Genomic DNA, 22,298 nt, shown 5'->3' with positions numbered 1-22,298 from the left:
TAGTACATGGATATCTGGGGTACGGAGAGCTATGGTCCTGGTGTGGGTCGATAGGGCTAGGCAGATCAATAATTCAGCATAGACTAGATGGGCTGAAAGGCCTATTTCTGTGTCGTACTGTTCTATTTAGCACTGATGGAGAACCTCTATATGTAACACTTGGCAAATATTGGAATTAGGCAGAAACTTAGTTGCATTTGATATACTCAAAACTCACAGAACATAGGCAACGAATTATCTTGACAAGTTGGTTTAATTTGGAAAAGTGCCCATCAAAGTTAAACAGTTAACATTTCGGTTAACAATACAGACATTCTGAAACAGATGACTTAGCAATATTAAAATATGCTGAAAAGTATCAAAAGTAAATTTTCAAAATGTTTCTTTCCATACTGAAGAAATGGGTCCTGCCTGGCCCACCTTTAAAACGTGAGGACACTTCGAATGCTTTAAAAGAGAGCATACAGGAAAAAGGATTAATTTAAATATAAGCTCAAGGTTAAAAAGTTTATTTGCACACATCATGTAGTTAAATGGATTGAACCATGAATTACTGTGGCACAGTGAGCTGTATCTATTTTTCACCTACGTAAAGATTTGTCTTGCACAATATAATATGTGAACCAGTTTCATTTTCTTAAATTATCATTTTGCCATTCAACCTTTTATCATTTCATAGTGGTTCTGACAAAGTTTCTTCAACCAGAATCATTAAATCTCTCTTTCCACTGATGTTGCCTGATCTGCTGAGTCATTCCAAAATTTCTCTTGGTTAAAGCAGTGGTTTGGTTGATGGATACAAGACTTTAGACCAAATTCATCCCCACCCCAAAGCTCTTTCCAACAAACTGAGCCATGTTAACAGTCAAATGCAGTCAGTCTACCCCTCTGAATTGATCTAAAGACTATTAAAAACTGATAATTAAAAATTGCTAATCATTTCCAAATTCTGTGAACAAATTAAAAACACTTAATTCTCACCCAATCAAGAGAACTGTGCCTGAAATCTTGACTGAAACATGGTTGATAGAAATCTGTACGCTCAGGTGGTGCATCTTTCTCAGCAGTCTAGTTTTTTTTTGGTGGATACACTCGCAAGTTCAACATTATTTGAAGAGTATGGCAGATCACCTTGTATCCTGGCCAGTAATCTCCCTCAACTAATCTAGAGCATCTGGTCATTGTCACTGCAAACTGGCTGCCAGATGCTTACAAGTGATTACAGTTAGTGCTTCACCAGCAATATATAATAGTTTCACAACATTGCAAGGTGCTAAAAGTGCAAGTTGTTTCTTTAGAAAAGTAATAGGAGTGGAAAGGTTTTTGGTTCATTTAGTGAGGAGAGAGAGTTCCCCAGTGACTGATGAGAATAATTACAACAATGCAAACTCAAAACAATATATTTATTGCAAAAGGTGGGAATGTCCATGTAAACAGTGCTCTGTGAAGTGGATGGAGAGAGCACGATCACGTTTTCTGATCCCCACCTTTGAATCTTGTAAAAAGCTTTAAGCTCCATAGACACCATATCCACCGTTCTCCTGAATTAATTTGTAATGTCATTTCCTCAAAATAAAACATTGAATTCATATTGCAATTTGAGAGGGAGAAGCACAAGTCACATGTATCAGTATCAGAATGGAATAAAGGGAATTGTAGAGGCAGGAGAGAGGAGTTTAACCAGGTAGACTGGAGGGGGATACTGGTGAGATTGGCGGCAGAACAGACGTTCTTGAAGTTTCTGGGAAAAGTTCATAAGGCACAGGACAGTTATGTCCCACAGAGGAGGAAGTTCTCAAATGGCAGGGGTAGGCAGTCATGGCTGACAGGGGAAGTTAAGGACTGCATAAAGGCAAAGGAACGGGCATATAATGTAGCAAAAGAGTGGGAAGTTGGATAATTGAGAAGTTTTTAAAATCCAACAAAAGGCAACCAAAAAAAAGCCATAAGGGAAAAGATGAGGGCAAACTAACTGATAATATAAAGCAGGATAATAAAAGTTTTTTTTCAGTTATATAAAGAGTAAAAGGGAAGTGAGAGTTGATATTGGACCACTGGAATATCAAGTTCTTGTTTATCCAGAGCTTGACAATTCACCTACAAAGTTATTCATCTGTAGATAAAAACTCAGGTTTTTTCCTTCTCTTCACAGATTCTGCCCAATCTGTCGGTCATATTCAGCATTCTGCTTTTGCTTATAGTTTTCGGCAAACGCTATGACGCACATTTTGCAGCTTTGACTAGAATATAGAACAGCGCAGCACTGGGACAAACCTTTCCATCCCCTGTGCCTGTGCTGAATGATCAGCCCTACTGCTTTTGCTCTGCAGCTTCCCCCATTCGTGCATTAACCAGACATCTCCGTAAACACTGGAATTATGAAATTATGGCTAGTAGATGAGGATCAGTCTTCAGGAAATAAACCCTGTTCACAATTTAATTTCAACTGATTCTTTAAGGCTCATTAGATGGGGGACATTCTGATTCTATACCACTGAAGACTTCAGGATGAGATCAGGGAACACATTACGTGGTTTTCACCATTGCTAAAATGTTCCTCTGTCACTGAACAAGGCTGTTATGTCAATTAATATCCTCACCAATTGTATATTCTGGTAGCTATTCCTCAACACTAATTGCAGAGGTATATTTTGTGTGTAGTTTTTGCTTCAAAGCTTTTGGACCAGCCACTTATATTTTAAGTAAATATTTTAATATTTAAAACAGTTCTGCTAATTGTAATTCTACAAAGTTCCTTGGCATGAGGAGGGGAACTTCTCTCCAGAAGATCTGCAGTGTTGAATAAAGACTTTTATATCACAGCTCCAGTGTCACTCCGTAACTCAATAGTCACAATACCCACCTTCAATGCAACATAACAGTAAGTTGATTTTGAAAAAGGATCTTTAACCTGAAGCTTTAACCATGTCTCCCTCTCCACTGATGATGCCTGACTTCTGATTCAGGAAAAGCTGAGACAAAATCCTTGGTGGTTGGCTTTGAAATAAGACTTGTATTTCATGTCACTTTCAAAATATTCCAATGTGTTTAGAAAATACTTAAGTCTATAAAACTAAGTGTGGTCACCAACAACAGAGGAAAAATAAAGTTAATCTGCCCAGATTTATCTTCCAAAACCATTAACCAGATCACTTTCTTTATCAGAATATTGGTCACCATGGATAACTTCCCAGCTTTTCTTCACAGTTCCATAGCTTTGTACGCATCCAAGTGTGGAGGTGGGGTGCTGATGTAGAGACTACACGTCAGCTCTCACATATGCACACTAGATTTTTTAGCTCAGGACCTTGGACCACCTGGTCAGAAGTGAGCTTCCCAGAGCCACACCTATTATTTTAGCAAAACTCTTCTCAGGCTTCCAACCGCATACAGGTATTAATTTTAACCCACATTTTGATGACAAACTCTGCCATTTTCATCAGGTTAAAATCAATACCTGTACCTGCCTGGAAACCAAAGAGTATTCTTCATATATGCCAGGAAAGTAAGCAATCCTTTTTCATTTCAATAAGAAGTTTTAAAAAAAAATTACCTCTTGCCAGAATGCATCAGTTCAAAGCTCTCATTAATCTGCTTAAATGGGAGCGTGAAAGTCACAAACTCGTCCACCTTTATTTTCTTATCCAGGTACTCTTTCACCAATTTGGGGACGCTCTCTACACTCTTCCATCCTGCGTAACACAAGGACAGACGGATCAACATCAACTGATAGCAATGCACTTCCTCCTGAAGACTGCAAGTGGATGAAGGTGTAATTCAAAGTGAAAAACAAATCTGAAACAAGGGTATAATCTGCAGAGCTGTGGTGAAGAGTCAATAATACCCAGTAATATTCATGAATGAGATTCCATTACTTTTCTGTTCAGTCCAATTAATTCATAAATACTGATAAACTACGTTTATATTTACAGCCAGCATTTTATCCATTGTTTAGACACTTTGCAGAAGCATCTTTGAAAATTGTTTCTTTCACTGGTCTGTCAGCCAGCATAACCAAAGAGCTCACCCACCTCAGACGTTCTCTCTTCCCTTTTCCGACTGGGCAGAAGATACAAAAGCCTGAAAGCAGGCTCAAGGACAGTTTCTACCCTGCCATCGCTATGCTCTTGCACTTCCGTCTTCCTGCACCGTACTTACTCTGCACCTTTTACAGATTATTCTGCATTGCTATTCTTTTGCCTTGCTTTATCTCAATGCACTGAGTAAATACTTCAGATGTAAGAAGAGGGTGCAGTGCAAGACAGCTTTTCACTGCATCTTGGTACGTATGACAATAATAAACCAATACATTAGGAAGATGTGCTTACAGGAACTCTGACCAGTCCTTGGAGTTCTGAGCAGGAATTGGATACACCAGAGCAGTAACAGAGACTACAGCCTTCTGGGTTGTGGAGACTGACAGCAAACTATCCAGCCTTGCATTCATTGCAACGAACACCAGAAACACCTTCCTGAAATACCGTGGCATCTCTCTTCCGTCAATTGCGGGAAAGTGCCTCATAGATCATCCTTAGATGCTTGGTGTCCAACATCCTTCCAGAAAGCCAGTGTGGTTTTTAAACAGGCTGTAGTACAGTGGACATGATCTTCTTACTGAGGCAGCTCCAAGATAAATGTGTTGAGCAGCAGATTAGTCTCTATGTCACATTTGTTGATCTAACCAAAGCAGACAGACAGACATACTTTATTGATCCTGAGGGAAATTGGGTTTCGTTACAGCCGGACCAACCAAGAATAGTGTAGAAATATAGCAATATCAACCATAAATAATTAAATAATAATAAGTTTCAGGAAAGGAGTGGAGGGTTATGGGCTGAGTGCGGGTAGGTGGGACTAGGTGAGATTAAGAGTTCGGCACGGACTAGGAGGGCCGGAATGGCCTGTTTCCCTGCTGTGATTGTTATATGGTTATAAGTTAATTATGCCAAGTGGAAATAAGTCCAGGACCAGCCTATTGGCTCAGGGTGTCTGACACTCCGAGGGAGGAGTTGTAAAGTTTGATGGCCACAGGCAGGAATGACTTCCTATGATGCTCAGTGTTAATTCTCGGTGGAATGAGTCTCTGGCTGAACGTATTCCTGTTCCTAACCAGTACATTATGGAGTCGATGGGAGACATTGTCCAAGATGGCATGTAACTTGGACAGCATCCTCTTTTCAGACACCACCATCAGAGAACACTTGATGCTGTTGGTAGAGATGGCCTGTGGAAGCTCCTACCAAAATTCTGTTGCCCCCCATGCCTAACCAACATCATCCATCAGTTCTACGAAGTCAAGGAAGGCCGCATCAACGTGTGTGGTATTTTTCAGACCCATTTCCCATCAGCAACGGCGTAAAACAGGGCTGTGTTTTGGCTCCTACTCTGTTTGGACTATTCTTCGCTGCTGTTCTTCACATCAGACCTGAAGTCAGGGGTCTTCCTACAAATGAGGGTTGATGGCAGGCTCCTCTATCTTGCAAGACTGAGGGCAAAAACAAAAGTCAGGGACATTGTGGCGCATGAGCTACAGTTTGCTGATGACTGTGCACTGGTTGCCCACTCTCTCGAAGACTTAGAGGAGATCACCAGTCGCTTTGCCAGTGCAGCCAAAAGCTTCGGACGGACAATCAGCCTGAAAAAGACAGAAGTTTTGTACTAACTGGCTCCTGGCTCAAGCTACGAAGAACCAACTGTCCTCACTGATGACACTCGTCTCAATGCTGTCAACAAGTTTTGCTACCTGGGCAGCATAATAACATCCTCAGCTTCTCTGGATGGAGAGATTGACTCAAGAACCAGAAAAGCCTGTTTTGCCTTTGGTCAGCTGAAAGATCGAGTTTGGTCACAGAACATCAGGTTGGCCACCAAGTGCAAGGTATACAGGCACTGACATATCAGCCTTGCTATACAGATGTGAGATGTGGTGCCCATATCAGAGTCACTTAAGCCAGCTTGACGAACTACAGCAGCGTCACCTACGTTCTCTGATGAAGATCACCTGGCGAGACAAGGTCTCCAATACTGAGGTCCTCTCTCTCGAGCCGGAATGCCAGCAGTTTCAACCTTGGTGATGTCAGCCCAGCTGCACTGGGCAGGACATGTTGTCAGAATGCCTGAAGGAAGACTGCCCAAGGACATCTTGTACGGCCAACTGTCCAGTGTTACCCGAAAACAAGGAGGCCAGCAATTATGGTACAAGGATGTTCTGCACGGGAGCCTCAAGAAAGCTGACATTGCCCCATCAACATGGGAGGATCTGGCTCAAGATCGCTCACAGTGGAGGGACACCATCAGAAAAGGTGTGGACGCTGCTGAGAACAAGCTCATAGAAGCAACAGAGGAAAGGCACAGGAAGTGCCACAACAGAGCTTCTGCCCCTGCTGCCCCTCCAGGCCTCATCTGCCAAGTATGTGGCAAGCAGTGCCCGTCAAGGATCTGCCTGTACAGCCACTGCAGGACACACATATCAAACCCCACTAACTGACTGAAAGGAACCATCATCATCCTATGGGATGGATAGCCAGAGAGGTGAAGAGTAGGGACTCGAACCATTCAGAAAACTCCTGCAAAGGACAATAGGGAAAGTCTCTATAGAAAATCCTGAAAGAAGTCTCTTGAGAGACATCTCCAATCCCTCAATGTTACAGAGTGTATAGGTAAGCAGTAGAATCTGATAGGAGCGAGGGGAGAATAAAATGGAAGTGTATAGGATTGGTGTGAATGGCTGGCACAGACCCAGCAGGTTGATGGGCCTCTTTCTCAACCCAGTGACTCTACGATAAGCAATACAAGCAGAGTTGTAACAGGTTATTGATTAGCTACAGAGTAAAAACAACCAAACTATTATACAAAATATGAAACTACAATTTAAAGGATCATCCTGATCAATGTTACTACTGAGTACCAGCTTGGTACAACTGATGTCTCCAGTTCCAGCCATAGCTGTAGTACAGATGAAGTCCTGCCCCTCAGTGCCACCATATACAAATGGTATAGAAACATAGAAAACCTACAGCACAATACAGGCCCTTTGGCCCACAAAGCTGTGCTGAACACGTCCTTACCTTAGAACTGCCTAGGCTTACGCACAGCCATTTATTTTTCTAAGCTCCATGTACCTATCCAGGAGCTCCTCAAAAGACCCTATCATTTCCGCCTCCACCATCAGCCCATTCCATGCACTCACCACTCTGCGTAAAAAACTTACCCTGACATCTCCTCTGTACCTATTTCCAAGCACCTTAAAACTATGCCCTTTCGTGCTAGCCATTTCAGCCCTGGGAAAAGGCCTCTGTCTATCCACACAATCATTGCCTCTCACTATCTTGTACACCTCTATCAGGTCACCTCTCATCCTCCGTCGCTCCAAGGAGAAAAGGTCAAGTTCACTCAACCTATTCTCATAAGGCTTGCTCCCCAATCCAGGCAGCATCCTTGTAAATCTCCTCTGCACCCTTTCTATGGTTTCCACATCCTTCTTGTAGTGAAGCGACCAGAAATGAGCACAGTACTCCAAGTGGGGTCTGACCAGGGTCCTATATAGCTGCAACATTACCTCTCGGCTCTTAAACTCAATCCCACAGTTGATGAAGGCCAATGCACCGTATGCCTTCTTAACCACAGAGTCAACCTGCACAGCAGCTTTGAGTGTCCTATGGACTTGGACCCAACATCCCACTGATCTTCCACACTAAGAGTCTTACCATTAATGCTATATTCTGTCATTATATTTGACCTACTAAAATGAATCACCTCACACTTCTCTGGGTTGAACTCTATCTGTCACTTCTCAGCCCTGTTTTGCACCCTATCAATGTTAAATAAATGGTGGAGTTTCTTTCAGATAAAATCAGAACAACATGGTTAGAAATTAACACAAGAGTCTGGAGAATTTTAAGCACATTATTACTCAAATCATTCATACTGCATCCATGTTTGTTTATTCCTGCCAGTCGATCTCAATACCACAGTAGCAGGCCACAGCAAAATCCGAGGTGCAAGATTCTGCCCTAATTTGGGAAGGTCCCACCAACTGTTCTCATTTACCTGCACTCATAGAATTGGCACCTTAACAAGGAACTTCTTGCAGAGCACGATGCATACACGGAATGAGCTGCCAGACAACTGGTTGAGGCAAGTGCTTAAATGGCGTTCAAAAGATATTTTGGTAGGCAAGTAGGTACATGGGTAGCAGGGGTTTAGAGGGACATAAGCCAAACATGGGTGAATGAGACTAGCTTAGAGGGTAGTTTAGGGGGTACTTTAGTCAGCATGGATGAGTTGGGCCATACTGTATTACTACATGACTCTATAACTACTGGAAATGGTGAGGAATTAAAGCCAGGAGCTGTGACTAATCAGACAAATAAAGTAAATGCTCGGTGCTGGGTCTTGGACTTCATGCCCATTCCTCATTCTCTCCTGCAGAAACGTACGCACTTTCTGAAACTAGAGCATTACCAAATGGGAGCCTACCACTTTCAGAAGGGAAGGACAGTTCCCAACTCAAAGGGCCAGAATAGAGCAAGGTCCAGTCAGTCCATAATCGAAGACAGTGAGAGTCACAATGCACAGGTGTTACCTCCAAACGCAGTTCCTTTCCAGACACGACCAGTCACCAGCTGGAAGGGACGTGTTGCAATTTCCTGGCCTGCAGGTGCCACGCCAATGATGACACTGGTTCCCCAGCCCTTGTGGCAGGCCTCCAGGGCAGCTCTCTGTAAAATTATTTTGGAGGGCAAGTTAAAGGTGACAAAGAGGGTGGAAGAGACAAACAGGAAGCAATACAATTTAGAGGTCACAGGGATAGTTTATTGTAAATGACAAGATTTAGCAACAATAGTGACAACTTCCATTTAGAAAGCATCTTTGGGTCTTGGAGCTTTTTCAGGAGCAAATCCAACCCAATTACACACCAAGTCAACCAGAGTAGGTGGTCAAAAGCTTGGTTAGAGAGGTAGGTATTAAGACACATCTTAAAACAGAGACAGTGGTACATCAATGGAGGGAATTCTAGAGGTAAGGGGTCTTGGCAGCTGCCAGTGATAGAACAATTAAAATCTCAAGTAGTCCTGAAAAGGCTCAGCAACACACAAAATGCTGTTAGGCTCTGATTTTTAAATGTTTCCAGGGATCACCCACATCCCTCTTTGCAAACTTATCCAGTATAACAACATTGTGCTCTGCTGCTTCCAGCCTACCAATCATTTCTGAACATTGTCCCTCATAAGCACCCTTCCCTTTGGTTGTCATGGGCTTAGGCTTTGCAATACCCCAAAACCTCACTGCTTTCCTCTCATTTCTCTAATATGCTCCACAAGACCCACCTACCTCTTTGCAAAGTTTTGGATCAATGGACAAAACAATGCAATGGGCAAAAATCAATGCAAAACAAGATGTTTTGCAACAGAGCTAGCAAGCAAACTTTGATGCTGTGCTTCTTCAAGGAATCCTACTATTCCTTGAAGAAGCTCAGCATCAAAGTTTGCTTGCTAGCTCTGTTGCAAAACATCTTGTGACAATTTATAGATCAACTTGGATTTATATAAAGTCCCCTTTTAACTCTATTGAGATTGGAGACTTCATAAATTTAAGTTTATTGAAATGCATCAAAGAGTGCCTAAAACATTGCAGGAGGCAGAACTTTCCAAAACTAAATCTAAACAATTGAAAAAGTGTTATGACTGACAACTATTTTGGTCACTGATCTGAAACATCAACTCCTTTCCTTTCTTCAAAGATGCCGCCCGACCTACTGACTATACCCAGCATTATATCTCATATTTCCTGTATCTGCAGCTTTGTATTTTATAAAACACCAGCTGAAACTTCCACAGCCAAGTGTTAAGAGGTTTTTAATGAAACAGAGAGATTAAGGATTATGGAACTAGGGCAAGTTATTGAAAATAACAAACAGCAATGATATCACCATTGCAGAATAGAGCTGATGGGTAGAATAGACTCTTTACTCAGAGAGAGGAATGATTTTTTTGAAAAATACCTATTCACCCAGTGACTTTAAATAAACCAACGCTAATTCTGCTCAGGTGCAAAGCAAGTTCTTTTCTTTAGCAATCATGATTAGACAAGGGTAGATAATGAATGGTCTCTCACTTACCATAGTAACAACGTTGCCAATACACTCAAAAGAATAGTCCACTCCCCCATCAGTTAGTTCTACCAAAACTTCCTGAATAGGTTTGTTATGATCCTTGGGGTTCACACATTCCGTCGCACCAAACTCCACAGCCTTTGCAAACTTGCTCTTGTTGACATCGACGCCAATGATCCGGACGGCGCCTGCAACCTTGCATCCCATGATGGCCGCGAGACCCACTCCGCCAAGTCCAAACACAGCACAGGTGGAGCCCGGTTCGACCTGCGATTTGGGAGCACAAACAGTCAGCCGGGCAAACAGAGAAGAGTTCAGCCAGGATTCCAATACATCCCTAGAACAAACAGCCCTTCTCAGTGACATTCCCTTCAGGTAATCACAAGAGCATAAAGCAAACGAAAGAACTATAGGCCACTCGCCCCTTCATGTTTGATCCGTCACCTCCACATTACAGTCTTGCACTATCTCCTTATTGCTTGAATCCTTGTGTATACAAAATACTATTAATGTCCAAATTGAATATACAGGGGCTCCCTGAGTTACAAATAACCCGACTTACAGAAATCTGACTTTATACAAATTCGACTTTACACAAATTCTTTCATGAATTTTAAAGTGTTTTTCAAGCGAATAGTAATAAAGTATTTCAAGGCATTCATTATTATCTGGATGCAATATATATTCTATTAGTTTAATTAGGGCTGCTCATTTAGCTGATGCAGCGCAAGGTTTAAAAAAGTGTTCAGGGCCTTCTGGCTTCAATTACTCAGCAAAGACCTATGTAAAGAAGTGAGGTGTAAGTGAGCGGCCATTGTGGGAGGGGTCAGTGTTGGAGTGGGCCAGTGTTGGGAGTGGTCAGGCTTAGGTGAAGACTGGTGGAGGATCTAAATAAGTTTCTGCTAAACTTTTTTTCCCCTCTTTCCTTGTGTGCTAAGAATGGATCCAGTGTAAGTAGTATGTTAATATTGTGTGAGATGTGGTAACTCTGTCTCCCTAATAATGACATCTGCACAGAGTGCATCGAGCTGCAGCTCCCTAGAGACCACGTTAAGGAACTAGAGCTGCAACTGGATGACCTTCGGCTCATACAGGAGAATAAGGAATGACAAATGGGTGTGACTGTAGATCACAAGTAGCAGGAAGCAGGTACCTGGGTGACTGTCAGGAGAGGGAAAGGGAGTAAGCAGCCAGTGCAGAGTATCCATGTGGCCATTTCCCTCAATAATAAGTGTAATGCTCTGGTTAAGGACACGTTTTATTGTATTTCTACTGCTACGCTGTTAGGCATTTTATTATAGCAGTTTTCTGCAAACACTGTTCTGTTAGCAAGCTTCGTAGACTAGTTTTTTGGTTTCAGTTGGGATAAGGAGCCATTTGCTCAACTTAAGAATGCTGTGTCAGCCAATCCGGTTTGTCTTGGAAACGTGTTGTAACATTCCATCCAGTGGGATGCCTTGGAATATTTGAAACCGGGACAGGATCAGATTTCTTAAGAACAGTAGTCTGGCTTTGGGTTTTCTGGGAGAAAGTGTGGAGAAGACAAGACATGACACTTGGAGGATTCCACCTGAAGGGGAGACCCCAGTGCAAGGAGTGCTTTGTGCAGACAAATGGTTCTAAGGAGGAAGTGCCAGTTGGTTTGTGACATTCTTCGAGGGAAGTTTGAACTTTGGCTGGTGATGAGAGTTCAGCACCATGAGTAAAGTGATACACCCAACTACTGCAGAAACGAGCTCCAATGTTTATGTGCACACTCAGACTGGTTTAACTGTAACGGGCCCTTATCTTTAATTTTATGCCTGTGTAAGGACTTATTTCCTGGCAAGTGATAACTTTGCATGGGGCAGTATTTACACAGCATTCACCACAGTTTTTGTTCCCTCATCAGAACATTCCAACTTTCCCGTTTGGTTGAACCCGACCCTAGACGTGTGTTGCTTACTGTTACCCATGAGATGCTGAATCATGTGGCCGTTGGGCAGAGTTAGCTAAAGAGCCAAGTTTGTTACGAGCCCCACTTAGAAAGTTACACAAGTATACCACTTTGGATACTGTTGATGGGGGGAGAACAACGTAGCAGTGGGAAGCTGCAGCGACTGGGACTCTGGCTCCATGTCTCAGAAGGGGAGTTGTGGGGAAGAAGAGGATAGCATTAGTGATAGAGGATTCCATAATTAGAAGAGCAGATGGGAGATCTTGTGGACATGAAACACCAGGATAGTATGTTGCCTTCCGGGTGCCAGGGTCAGAGATATCTTAGATTGTGTCCACAGCATTATAAAGAGGGAGGGTGAGCAGCCAGAGGTCCCGGTACATATTGGCAGCAATAACGTAGGTAGGAAAAGGGAAGAGGTCCTGAAGAGAGAATATTAAGAATCAGGCAGGAAGCTATAAAAGCAGGATGTCCAGGGACTCTCTGGACTGCAGGCCTGTGTCACATGCCCGAGGGGGGTAAGAATAGGTGATTTGGCAGATAGGTATGTGGCTGAGAAATTGGTGATGGGGGAAGAGTTTCAGATTTCTGTCATTGGGATTTCTTCTGGGAAAGGTATGACCTATCTAAAATGGACGAGTTACACCTGAACTCGAGGGGTTCAGATATCCTTGAGGGCAGTTTTGCTAGAGTTGTAGGAGAGCAGTTAAACTAATTTGGTAGGGGGATGGGAACCAGAGTGGTCAGGCTGATGATGGGGCAGTTGATTTACAAACAGAGGCAATATGTAGTGACACTGCGGAAACACAGGCAGATGATAAGGCAAAATTGCAGTCGGTGGGATGAGCTAAAAGTGTAACAGGGGTCCAAAAGGCTGATGAATGCAGGATTGAAGTATTATATTTCAATGCACGCTGAATACGGAATAAGGTAGATGATCTTGTAGCGCAGTTAGAGATGGGCAGGTGTGATGTTGTGGGCATCAGTGAGATGTGGCCGAAAGAAGATCATAGTTGGGAGCTTAACATCCAAGGACACACATTGTATCGAAAGGACAGGCAGGTTGGCAGAGGCTACGGAGTGGCTCTGTTGGTAAAAAAATTAAGTCAAATCCTTAGAAAGAGGTGATACAAGATGTAAAATTCTTATGGGTAGATTTATTAAACTGCAATGGTAAAAAGACCCTGATGAGGGTTACAGATTACAAAGAGGGATACAAAAGGCATAGAAAAAGGCCAGGTTTGAAGATTGGTGGCGGGGCAGATAGCATTGAGGAAGTAGGGTGCCTCGACAGATTGGGAGAATGGATAAAGAAATGCTAGATGGAATATAGTGTAGGGAACTGCATGGTCTTGCACTTTGCAAGAAGTAATAAATCATGGACTAATTTCTAAATGGGGAGAAAATTCAAAAATGAAAGGTGCAAAAGGACTTGAGAGTGCTGTGCAGGATTCCCTAAAGGTTAACTTGCAGGTCGATTCGGTGTAAGGAAGGCAAATGCGATGTTAGCTTTCATTTCAAGAAGACTAGAATACAAAAGCAAGGAGATAATGCTGAAGCTTTGAAAGGGATTAGTCACACCACACTTGGGAGTATTGTGAGCAGTTTTGGGCCCTTTATCTAAGATGTGCTTACATTGAAGAAAATCCAGAGGAGATTCACAAGAATGAACCCAAATGAAAGGGTCTCCCCACTGATCTCCATCCTGGCACTTAGCCTTGTTAGCATAACAAGTGCTACACCTGTCCCTACACTACCTCCCTCACTACTATTTAGGACCCAAACAGAACTGGAATCAGGTTTATTATCACCGGCATGTGTCGTGAAATTTGTTAACTTAGCAGCAGTAGTTCAATGCAATACATAACATAAAAGAAAATAATAATATTAATAATGAATAATCAGTTACAGTATACGTATATTGAATAGATTAAAAATCGTGCAAAAAACTAGAAATATATATTAAAAAGTGAGGTGGTGTTCAAGGGTTCAATGTCCATTTAGGAATTGGATGGCAGAGGGGAAGAAGCTGTTCCTGAATCACTGAGTGTGTGCGTTCAGGCTTCTGTACCTCCTAATTGATAGTAACAGTGAGAAAAGGGCATGCCCTGGCTGCCGGAGGTACTTCCAGGTGAGGCGGCACTTCACCATGTGTCTGTTGGGGTCATCAATTGTATCCGGTGCTCCCAGTATGGTTTCTTGTATATTGGTGAGACCCAACATAGATTGGGAGACCGCTTCGCTGAGCACCTAGCTCCAACCATCGAAAAAAGAGATCTCCCAGTGACCACCCATTTTAATTCTACTTCCCATTCCCACATATCCACCCAGGGCTTCCTCTATTGTCATGATGAGGCCACACTCAGGTTGGAGGAGCTCCACCTTATATTCCACCTAGGTAGCCTCCAACCTGGAGGCATGGACATCACTTTTTCGAATTTCTGGTAATGCCACCCCCCCACTCCCCATTCCCCCCTCTCACTTCATCTTCCTGCCTGCCCATCACCTCCCTCTGGTGCTCCTCTCCCCTTTTTCTTTCTTCCATGGCCTTCTGTCCTCTATCAGATTTCCCCTTCTCCAGCCCTGTATCTCTTTTACCAACCAAATTCCCAGCTCTTTACTTCACCCCTCCCCTCCCAGTTTCACCTATCACCTCGTGTTTCTCCCCCCCCCCACCCTTTTACTCTGACTCATCTTTTTTCTCCAGTCTTGCCAAAGGGTCTCGACCCAAAACATCGACTGTACTCTTTTCCATAGATGCTGCCTGTCCTAAGTTCCTCCGGCATTTCCAGAATCTGCAGATTTTCTCTTGCTTGTGAAAGGGTTAACATGTATTGTGCAGGTTTTCTCTGTTTCTATATGCTTGATGGCTCTGGGCCTGTACTTGCTGGATTTTAGAAGAATTAGAGGGAATCTGATTGAACTCTATGGAATATTGAAAGGTCTAGATAGAGTGGATGTGGAGATGTTTCTTGTAGTGGGGGAGTGTAGGACCAAAGGGCACAACCTGAGAATAAAGGAATGTCCATTTGGAACAGAGATGAGGAGAAATTTCTTTAGCCAGAGGGTAGTAAATCACGAGAGGAAGTTCCTACATTCTGGACTTTCCAGCCTGAAGAAATAGTCTCTCAAAGTCCAAGTGATCTCTCATTCTTCTAAGGTCCACTCAGTATAAACCAACTCCACTCGCTCTCTCCTCGTAGGACAACGCTCCTACCCAATGAATTAATCTGATGAAGGCTCACAATGTCCATCATCTTTGATACAAACTATATATGGCAACAAGTCCAGTCCAATTTCAGCAATAGCTCTTTTTTTGTGCCAGAATAGAAGCAATTCAGTAACATTGGCTTGAAGATAGGGAAGGTTAAAAACTTTATATAAAAATACCTTGGCAGTGTTGAGTGCAGCTCCATAGCCGGTGGAAATACCACAGCCTAGCAAACAAACTTTATCTAGTGGAGCTGCGTCATCTATCTTTGCCAGAGAAATGTCTGCAACAACTGTGTATTCGGAGAAGGTACTGGTCCCCATGTAGTGGTAAAGCTGCTGGCCTTTACAGGTGAATCTGCTGGTCTTATCTGGCATCAGACCCCGGCCTTGGGTTACCCTAATGAGACACAGATTCCACCAAAAAAAAGTCATTAATTTTACTACCAATAACCTATAGAATGATAGGACAATGAAATATTCAGCAATAAAAGCTATCAATTTCACTAATATAAAAGTATTCACCAGAATTTGCATATAGATTTCTTTAATGAATTTCTCTAAGACATGATTACACCCATCATTTGAAAAAAAATCCTTAAAGTAATATTTTGAGGAGAGAAGAACAGAAGGATTTATCTTTAGGATGCGATAACATCATACAGCACAAACACAGGTGTTCCAGCCCAAATGGGCCATGCCAACTAAGATGTCCTTCTAAGTTGGTCCCACTTGCCTGCTTTTGACTCATTTCTTCTAAGCCTTTCCTATTCACATACCTGTCTCTTTTTATTTTTAAGTCTTTATTGTACAAAGACTCCATAGTAACATAAAGAGAGTGGGGGTTTGTTTAGAGCAGGGGTTCCCAACCTTTTTAATGTCATGGACTAATACCACAAGGCAAGGGGTCCTTGGGCCCCAGGTTGGGAACTGCTGGTTTAGAGCAAATACAGCAGACCTGACCACTTGTGCCAAAGAACTATTAGTGGAGACTGTCCCTTGGATCAGACCACTCATTCAACTAGGGATAACCACGAAGTGTGCCATAGTTATAAGCAATCTCAGAGGTAGATGTTAATATTCAAATGGTGTTCCTGGTGCAGAAACATTTCAAATCACCATGATAAACCAAGATATTTCAGTCTCGTGTGTAGAATGATTAAGAACAATGAGTCTACCTGATCTTCTGGCAGAGATTGGTCTTGGGATTCAGGCAAAACTTGCATTCCCCACACTGTGGTATGTACAGAGGAATCACTCGATCACCTTATAAACAAGAGGACATACATCAGACAAAATGAAAGCTTTCAGCTCTTCCATCTAGCACAGAAGCGATGGGCTTCAGAAATGTATTCTTTTCTTCATTATTCCACACTGCATTCCAGGAGTGTCAGAAATAAGAACAGGAGAAGGCTATTCAGCCCCTCTGGTCTAAACTACTATTCAATTGTTATGGCTGCACAATGTCTGAACTTTATCCAACAGTCTAGATTGTACCTCCATCTAATGCAAATGTAATCAACCTTAGTTTACTGAATTCCAATTGGCTTTAGTTAAACTAACAGTATTCAACTCAACTATAGCTTGTTAATTTCTATTGTACCAAAAGAACCTTCCCCCTTATTGCCCAAGTGTCCTGGTTCCAGACTGTAGACTCAGGTGGACCATAAAGCACTCATGATAATGATCAATGAGCTACAAGACAAAAGAGAGAAAGCAGAATATATCAAGATTCCCATTATCCAGGCCATGTCTCCTCCTTGCTACTATCATTGGGCAGGAGGTACAGGAGCCTTAGGTCCCTCATCACCAGGTTCAGGAGCAGCTATTACCTTACAAGCATCAGGCTCTTGAAACGACTTGGATAACTTCATTCACCGTTACTCTGAACTGATTCTACGACCTAAGACTAACCTTCAAGGACTCATGTTCTCAGTATTATTTTTATTTGCATAGTTTGTCTTCTTTTTCATATTGACTGTCTGTTCCTCTTTTTCTGTTATGTATAGTTTTTCATAAAATTCTATTGCATCTCTTCATTTCCCTGTAAAAGCCTGCAAGAAAATGAACCTGAAGGTCGTATATACTGAACGTACTTTTTATAATAAACTTACTTGAACTTTGAAATGGTTGGCAACTGGGAGGTGTAAACGGAGACGGCAGGCAGAGAACACGTGCTCGACATAGCTGTCTCTCAGACCACTCCAATGTAAAGGAAGCCACATCGGCAGTACCAGATGCAACAAATAAGGCTAGAGGAAGGGATGTTTAGGACTGTATGGGGGTGAGAGAGGAGGTATAGCGGTCAGTGTAGACCACAGTAAATATTCAGTAGGGAGAAAACAAAACTGGGCAGAACACCTGGTACAGCTCACCTACATTTCTTTGAAATACAGCTTTTGGATCTTGTACACATACTTGAGACAGGAATGTTAACACCTCATCCAACATCCCAGCACTCCGTCAGCAATGCAACCATATTCAACCGCACCATTGACTAAACACACAGAAACATTTTGCAACCTATATTCATTTTGGAGAGATTTTAAAGCTTCCTTCGTAGTTCTTTACCTGCTTTGAAGGAGGTCACTCCTTCTCCAACACTCTCCACAATGCCAGCTCCTTCATGGCCAAGAATAACTGGGAAGAGCCCCTCTGGATCAGAACCACTCAGGGTGTAAGAATCGGTGTGGCAGACACCAGTGGCCACAATCTGACAGGCAAACATCACAACTTCATTAAACAGGAAACAATCTCAACCTTTCATATTAACGACCAGTCAGTGTTTTGCAAGCACTAAGACAAAATGAACCAACAAGAAATATATTTTCATGAAGTGGAGAAACTATTGCCAGGGAGTTTTGGGGATAAATGTCATGGAAAAGGGAGCAATCAAATACAGTGAAATTACAAGGCATGGTAGAAGTTTGGAACTTTGTCCTGCAGGTTAAAGTCAACCCAAAGTCACTTATTAATATTAAATGAATGGTTATCAAAGATCTGTCTACCTGGTTGTTTAAGGTTAGAGGGAAACACTGGGATTCCAAAGGTTACTTTCTGACTTTACAAATCATTATTCAGACATCAGCAGGAGTACTGCCTGCTTCTCTGGTCACCATACTATAGGCAGAATGTGACAGCAGCAGAGGGAACAGTGGAGACTCACCAGGATATTCCCTGGAATGGGGCATTTCAGTTAGGGAGATACTAGAGAGATTGGATCTGTTTTCTCTTGAGTGGAGAAAGTTGAGAGGACAGGATTGTGATATATAAAATTATGAGGTGTGCAGATAAGGTAGACTGCAGGAAATTTAACCCCCACATCAAAGGTGGATAAAACTACAGGACACTGATTTAGGGCAGGGAGCAAAAGGTTTAGGAATGAGCTGAGAGATTTCCAGCCAAAGAGTGGGAAGTACCTGGAATCCATTACTCAAAGAGGGAATGGCGCAAGCAACACAGTAGAGATGTTTAATAGACTTTCAGGTAGACAGACCCATGAATATGGAGGAAATAGCAGACAGAAGAAAATTAATTTAATTAGGCATTTTTGGCACAGTCATTATGGATCAAAGGGCCTGTCCCTGTGCTCTACTGTCCTGTCTCTGTTAAGACACCCAACAGTCAAAGTTTAGTTCATTATCATAAACACAAGTATACACAGGTGCAATGAAAAACTTGTTTGCAACACAGGCGCTGAACATCAGAACTGACAACAGCTCTATTTGTTTACCCAATGCATGAATGTTAAACACAAAACTAATTTTCTCAGTTATTTAAAGTATAATGAGGAATCAAGTCTAAGGAAACGGACAGATGGAAAGTTGGGGCTGTGGCCACTTTGACATAGTTCGAAAGCTGGAGTAGTAAAGCATTTTCCCCACAGCCCTGGAAAAACTTTCCTTTTCAAATGTGTAACATACCCAGTTAGGTTCCTATCAGACTTCTTGTTAAATGTATTCCAGAGCCTTGCGGTACATTGAGTAGAACTTGTGCCTCATGGCTCCAGCAACCTCGATCTGAACCTGTTCTCTGGTGCCACCTGAGCGGAGTCTGCAAGCTCATCCTGTGACTTTGTGGATTGCCCTCCACATCCAAAAATGTGCTAGTTGGTGGGTTAATTTGTCACTCTAAATCATCCCTGGTGTAGGTGTGTGGTGGATTCTCAGGGTAGTTCAGGAGATGTGGAGAGAATAAAGTGGGATTAGTGTAAATCGGCACTTGGTAGTTGGCATGGACTCAATGGCTCAAAGGGCCTGTTTCCATGCTGCAAGACTATGCATCTAGTTTATCAAGTTAAAACAAACACCTCCATTCATCAGAAGAGCTCCAGTGTACGGTGATTTATTGGAAGCAGTGATTTTAACGTAATGAATTTGGAAATGAATTTTAAAGAAGTTAGAAGTTACTCAGAAGATTAACCAAACTCCTGGGTGTTTGAAGCCTACAGTGGTCAGGTTTTATTCCATACCTGGATTCGAACTTCATGAGCTTTTGGGGGAGCAACTTCTACTTCCTCAATAGAAAGGGGCTTTCCAGCTTCCCAGGCAACAGCAGCTCTGCATTTGATAACCTGTCAAAACAAAAGGTTTCAGTGAATAACAGCAAAAGATGGAAGCCAGGAGGGGCGATCGCCTTCATATCAGAGCCCAGATGTTCAGAAAGCAGCTCAAGCTAAGATTAGAGAACACAGAAGTAGCACAACACAGGAACAAGTCTTTCGACCCACCATGACGACAAACCAATCCCACCTGCCCTCACAGGGTCATTATTCCTGTGTCTGTCTAATTGCCAGTTAAATGCTGATTCTGCATCTACTTCCCCTGACAGCATATTCCAGGCACCCTCAACTTAAAAAAAATTTGCCCCGTCAATCTCCTTTAAGCTTTCCTCTGCTCACCTTACACCTATGCTCTCTAGTATTTGATTTGGTTTTCTACCCTAGAGAAATAATTCAGACCACCTAACCTACCTACATAGCTGACATACATGCTTCTACCAGGTCACCTCTCAGCCTGGAACTCTTCCCTTCTTTCAATCACCCCCCACCACCTCTGAAGATGCCAAAGGTAGAGGTGGAAGTGATAGATGGAAAAAGTAAAGGGCTGAAGGAGAAGGAATCCAATAGGAGAGGAGAGTGGACTACAGGAGAAAGGGAAGGAGGAGAGGCACCAGAGGGAGGTGATAAGCAGGTGAGGAGAAGAGAAGGAATAAGAGGTAAGCCAGAATGGGGAACAAGAAAGAAGAGAGAGGGAGGTGACTCTATCCCCAAACCCCTATACATAGAACTTAGCATTTTTCTTTGCAAGTAGATCCTTAATCTCCTGAACTATTGACCACAGTCAGTATGGATAAGCAGCAACACCTCCACCATGGCTATTCTCAACACGGGTGCACTACAAGGTTACATCCTCAACCCCCTACTCTACTCCCTATACACTCATGACTTTGTGGGCAGATTCTGCTCCACCTCTAGCTCCAAGTTTGCAGATGATCCCACCACAGTGGGCCAAACCTGAAATAACCAGGAGATGAGAGCCGAGTGACATGGTGCCATGACAAGAACCTTTCCACCTTTCCCTCAATGTCAGCAAACAAAAAAACAAACCGCTGGTCATCGATTTTAGGGAAGTACACACAATCTGCTTTACATCAACCGTGATGAGACTGAGAGGGTTGAAACCTTCAAGTTTCTTGGAGTGAACATCCAATAGCCTGTCTTGTTCCAACCATGAGCGAAGAATACTCACCAGCACCTCTTCTTCCTCAGGAAGCTGAAGAAATCTAGCATCACCCCTTAGTTTTTTTTTTAATTGATGCACCATAGAAAGCATCCTATCCAAATGTATCAAGGCTGGGTACAGCAACTGCTCTGCCCACGACCACAAGAAACTACTGAGAGTTGTGGACACAGCTCAGCACATTGAGGAAACTATTCTCCAGCCCATGGACTCTTGACTACACTTCTCACTGCCTCAGTGGAGCAGCCAGCATGACCAAAGTTCCACCCAACACTGGACTCTTCTACTCCCCCTCCCACCGGGCAGACTTTTATATCTTTAAAAGCCCAAAAGCTCATGCTACCAGGCTCAAGATAGCTTCCACCCTGGTGTTAAAAGACAACTGGATGGTTCCCTAGTACCAGAAAATGGACCCTTAACATCACCTCATTTTTTAATTGTACCGTGGTACATGTGACAGTAATAAACCAACTCTGACTGTGGAGTAAGTGAAGCTAAACACCGGGACTGGACAGAAGATAAAGATAGCACATTTATTGACCAAAGGTTGAGGATGACTGGATTTTTCAGGCTGTGGACCCATTGGGCCAGAGGGCCTGCAAGCCCGTGCTGTATTGCTCTATGAAATAGATACCTTCACTTACAATGCATTAATTTTCCTTACGTTTCTCTTTCAATGTATCCATGAACTTTTGGAGAGGCTTTTACACAAGCCCAGTCCCTCAGCAACCACAGCTGCAGGACTTAAGACTGTGGTTGTTTCCCCAAGAGCCTCTGAATTGGCTACACTGAGCTTCAGCCCCTCAGCACGTACTCCTACACCCTGGAATACGCCAGCTGACAGTATTCACTCCTGAGCATCTGACACTGCAAGGCAAACACACTTCAGGCAGACCAAGGCGCATCTCTCACTGACAAAACAATATTTGATTTATCTTTCATTCCCACTGTGGCAGGTCTTCACAGGCTGCAGACAGCAGCTAGAAGTTTATCTGCTTGATGTCTTCCATCATCCTCTTTTGTACCTTTATTTAACGCAGGGGTGTCAAACTCATTTTAGGTCACGGGCCAGATTGAGCAAAATGCAGCTTCATGCGGGCCGGATCAGTCGGACGCGTGCGAACGCAGCTTTCGTTGCCTCCGTTTTTTCAGCCTGCTCTCATGTGTCTCAGTCTCTGCTATAACTACAAAGTGTTTCACTTTACAAATTCCGTTTCTTATGAAGAAGACTGCCGAGCAAGACTGCCGAATAAACACTAAAAACCTGAAAACCTGGTACCTGAATAAACTCAGCATT

The 22,298-nt window shown here is 42.9% G+C and overlaps 1 protein-coding gene across 2 annotated transcripts in view; it reads right to left on the bottom strand.

Annotated features, from left to right (window-relative positions):
• Window positions 1–234: 234 nt before the first annotated feature.
• Window positions 235–22,298, bottom strand: part of LOC140726267 (alcohol dehydrogenase class-3) — a 30,684-nt gene continuing 8,620 nt past the window's right edge. For both annotated transcript variants that reach the window (XM_073042411.1, XM_073042410.1), the window contains 8 exons: window positions 19,732–19,833; window positions 17,832–17,973; window positions 16,439–16,526; window positions 15,441–15,660; window positions 10,121–10,381; window positions 8,585–8,720; window positions 3,554–3,692; window positions 235–447 (listed from right to left, as the gene is read on the bottom strand). In XM_073042411.1, the coding sequence (XP_072898512.1) occupies window positions 423–447; window positions 3,554–3,692; window positions 8,585–8,720; window positions 10,121–10,381; window positions 15,441–15,660; window positions 16,439–16,526; window positions 17,832–17,973; window positions 19,732–19,833 (1,113 nt within the window). In that variant the 3' untranslated portion in view covers window positions 235–422. The remainder of the gene's footprint in view (window positions 448–3,553; window positions 3,693–8,584; window positions 8,721–10,120; window positions 10,382–15,440; window positions 15,661–16,438; window positions 16,527–17,831; window positions 17,974–19,731; window positions 19,834–22,298) is intronic.

This window comes from Hemitrygon akajei, chromosome 4 (genome assembly GCF_048418815.1).
Source record: "Hemitrygon akajei chromosome 4, sHemAka1.3, whole genome shotgun sequence".
In the NCBI taxonomy this organism is placed as follows: domain Eukaryota; kingdom Metazoa; phylum Chordata; class Chondrichthyes; order Myliobatiformes; family Dasyatidae; genus Hemitrygon; species Hemitrygon akajei.
Note: the sequence above shows the minus strand (reverse complement) of the source record. Positions and strands in the feature narration are given on the sequence as shown.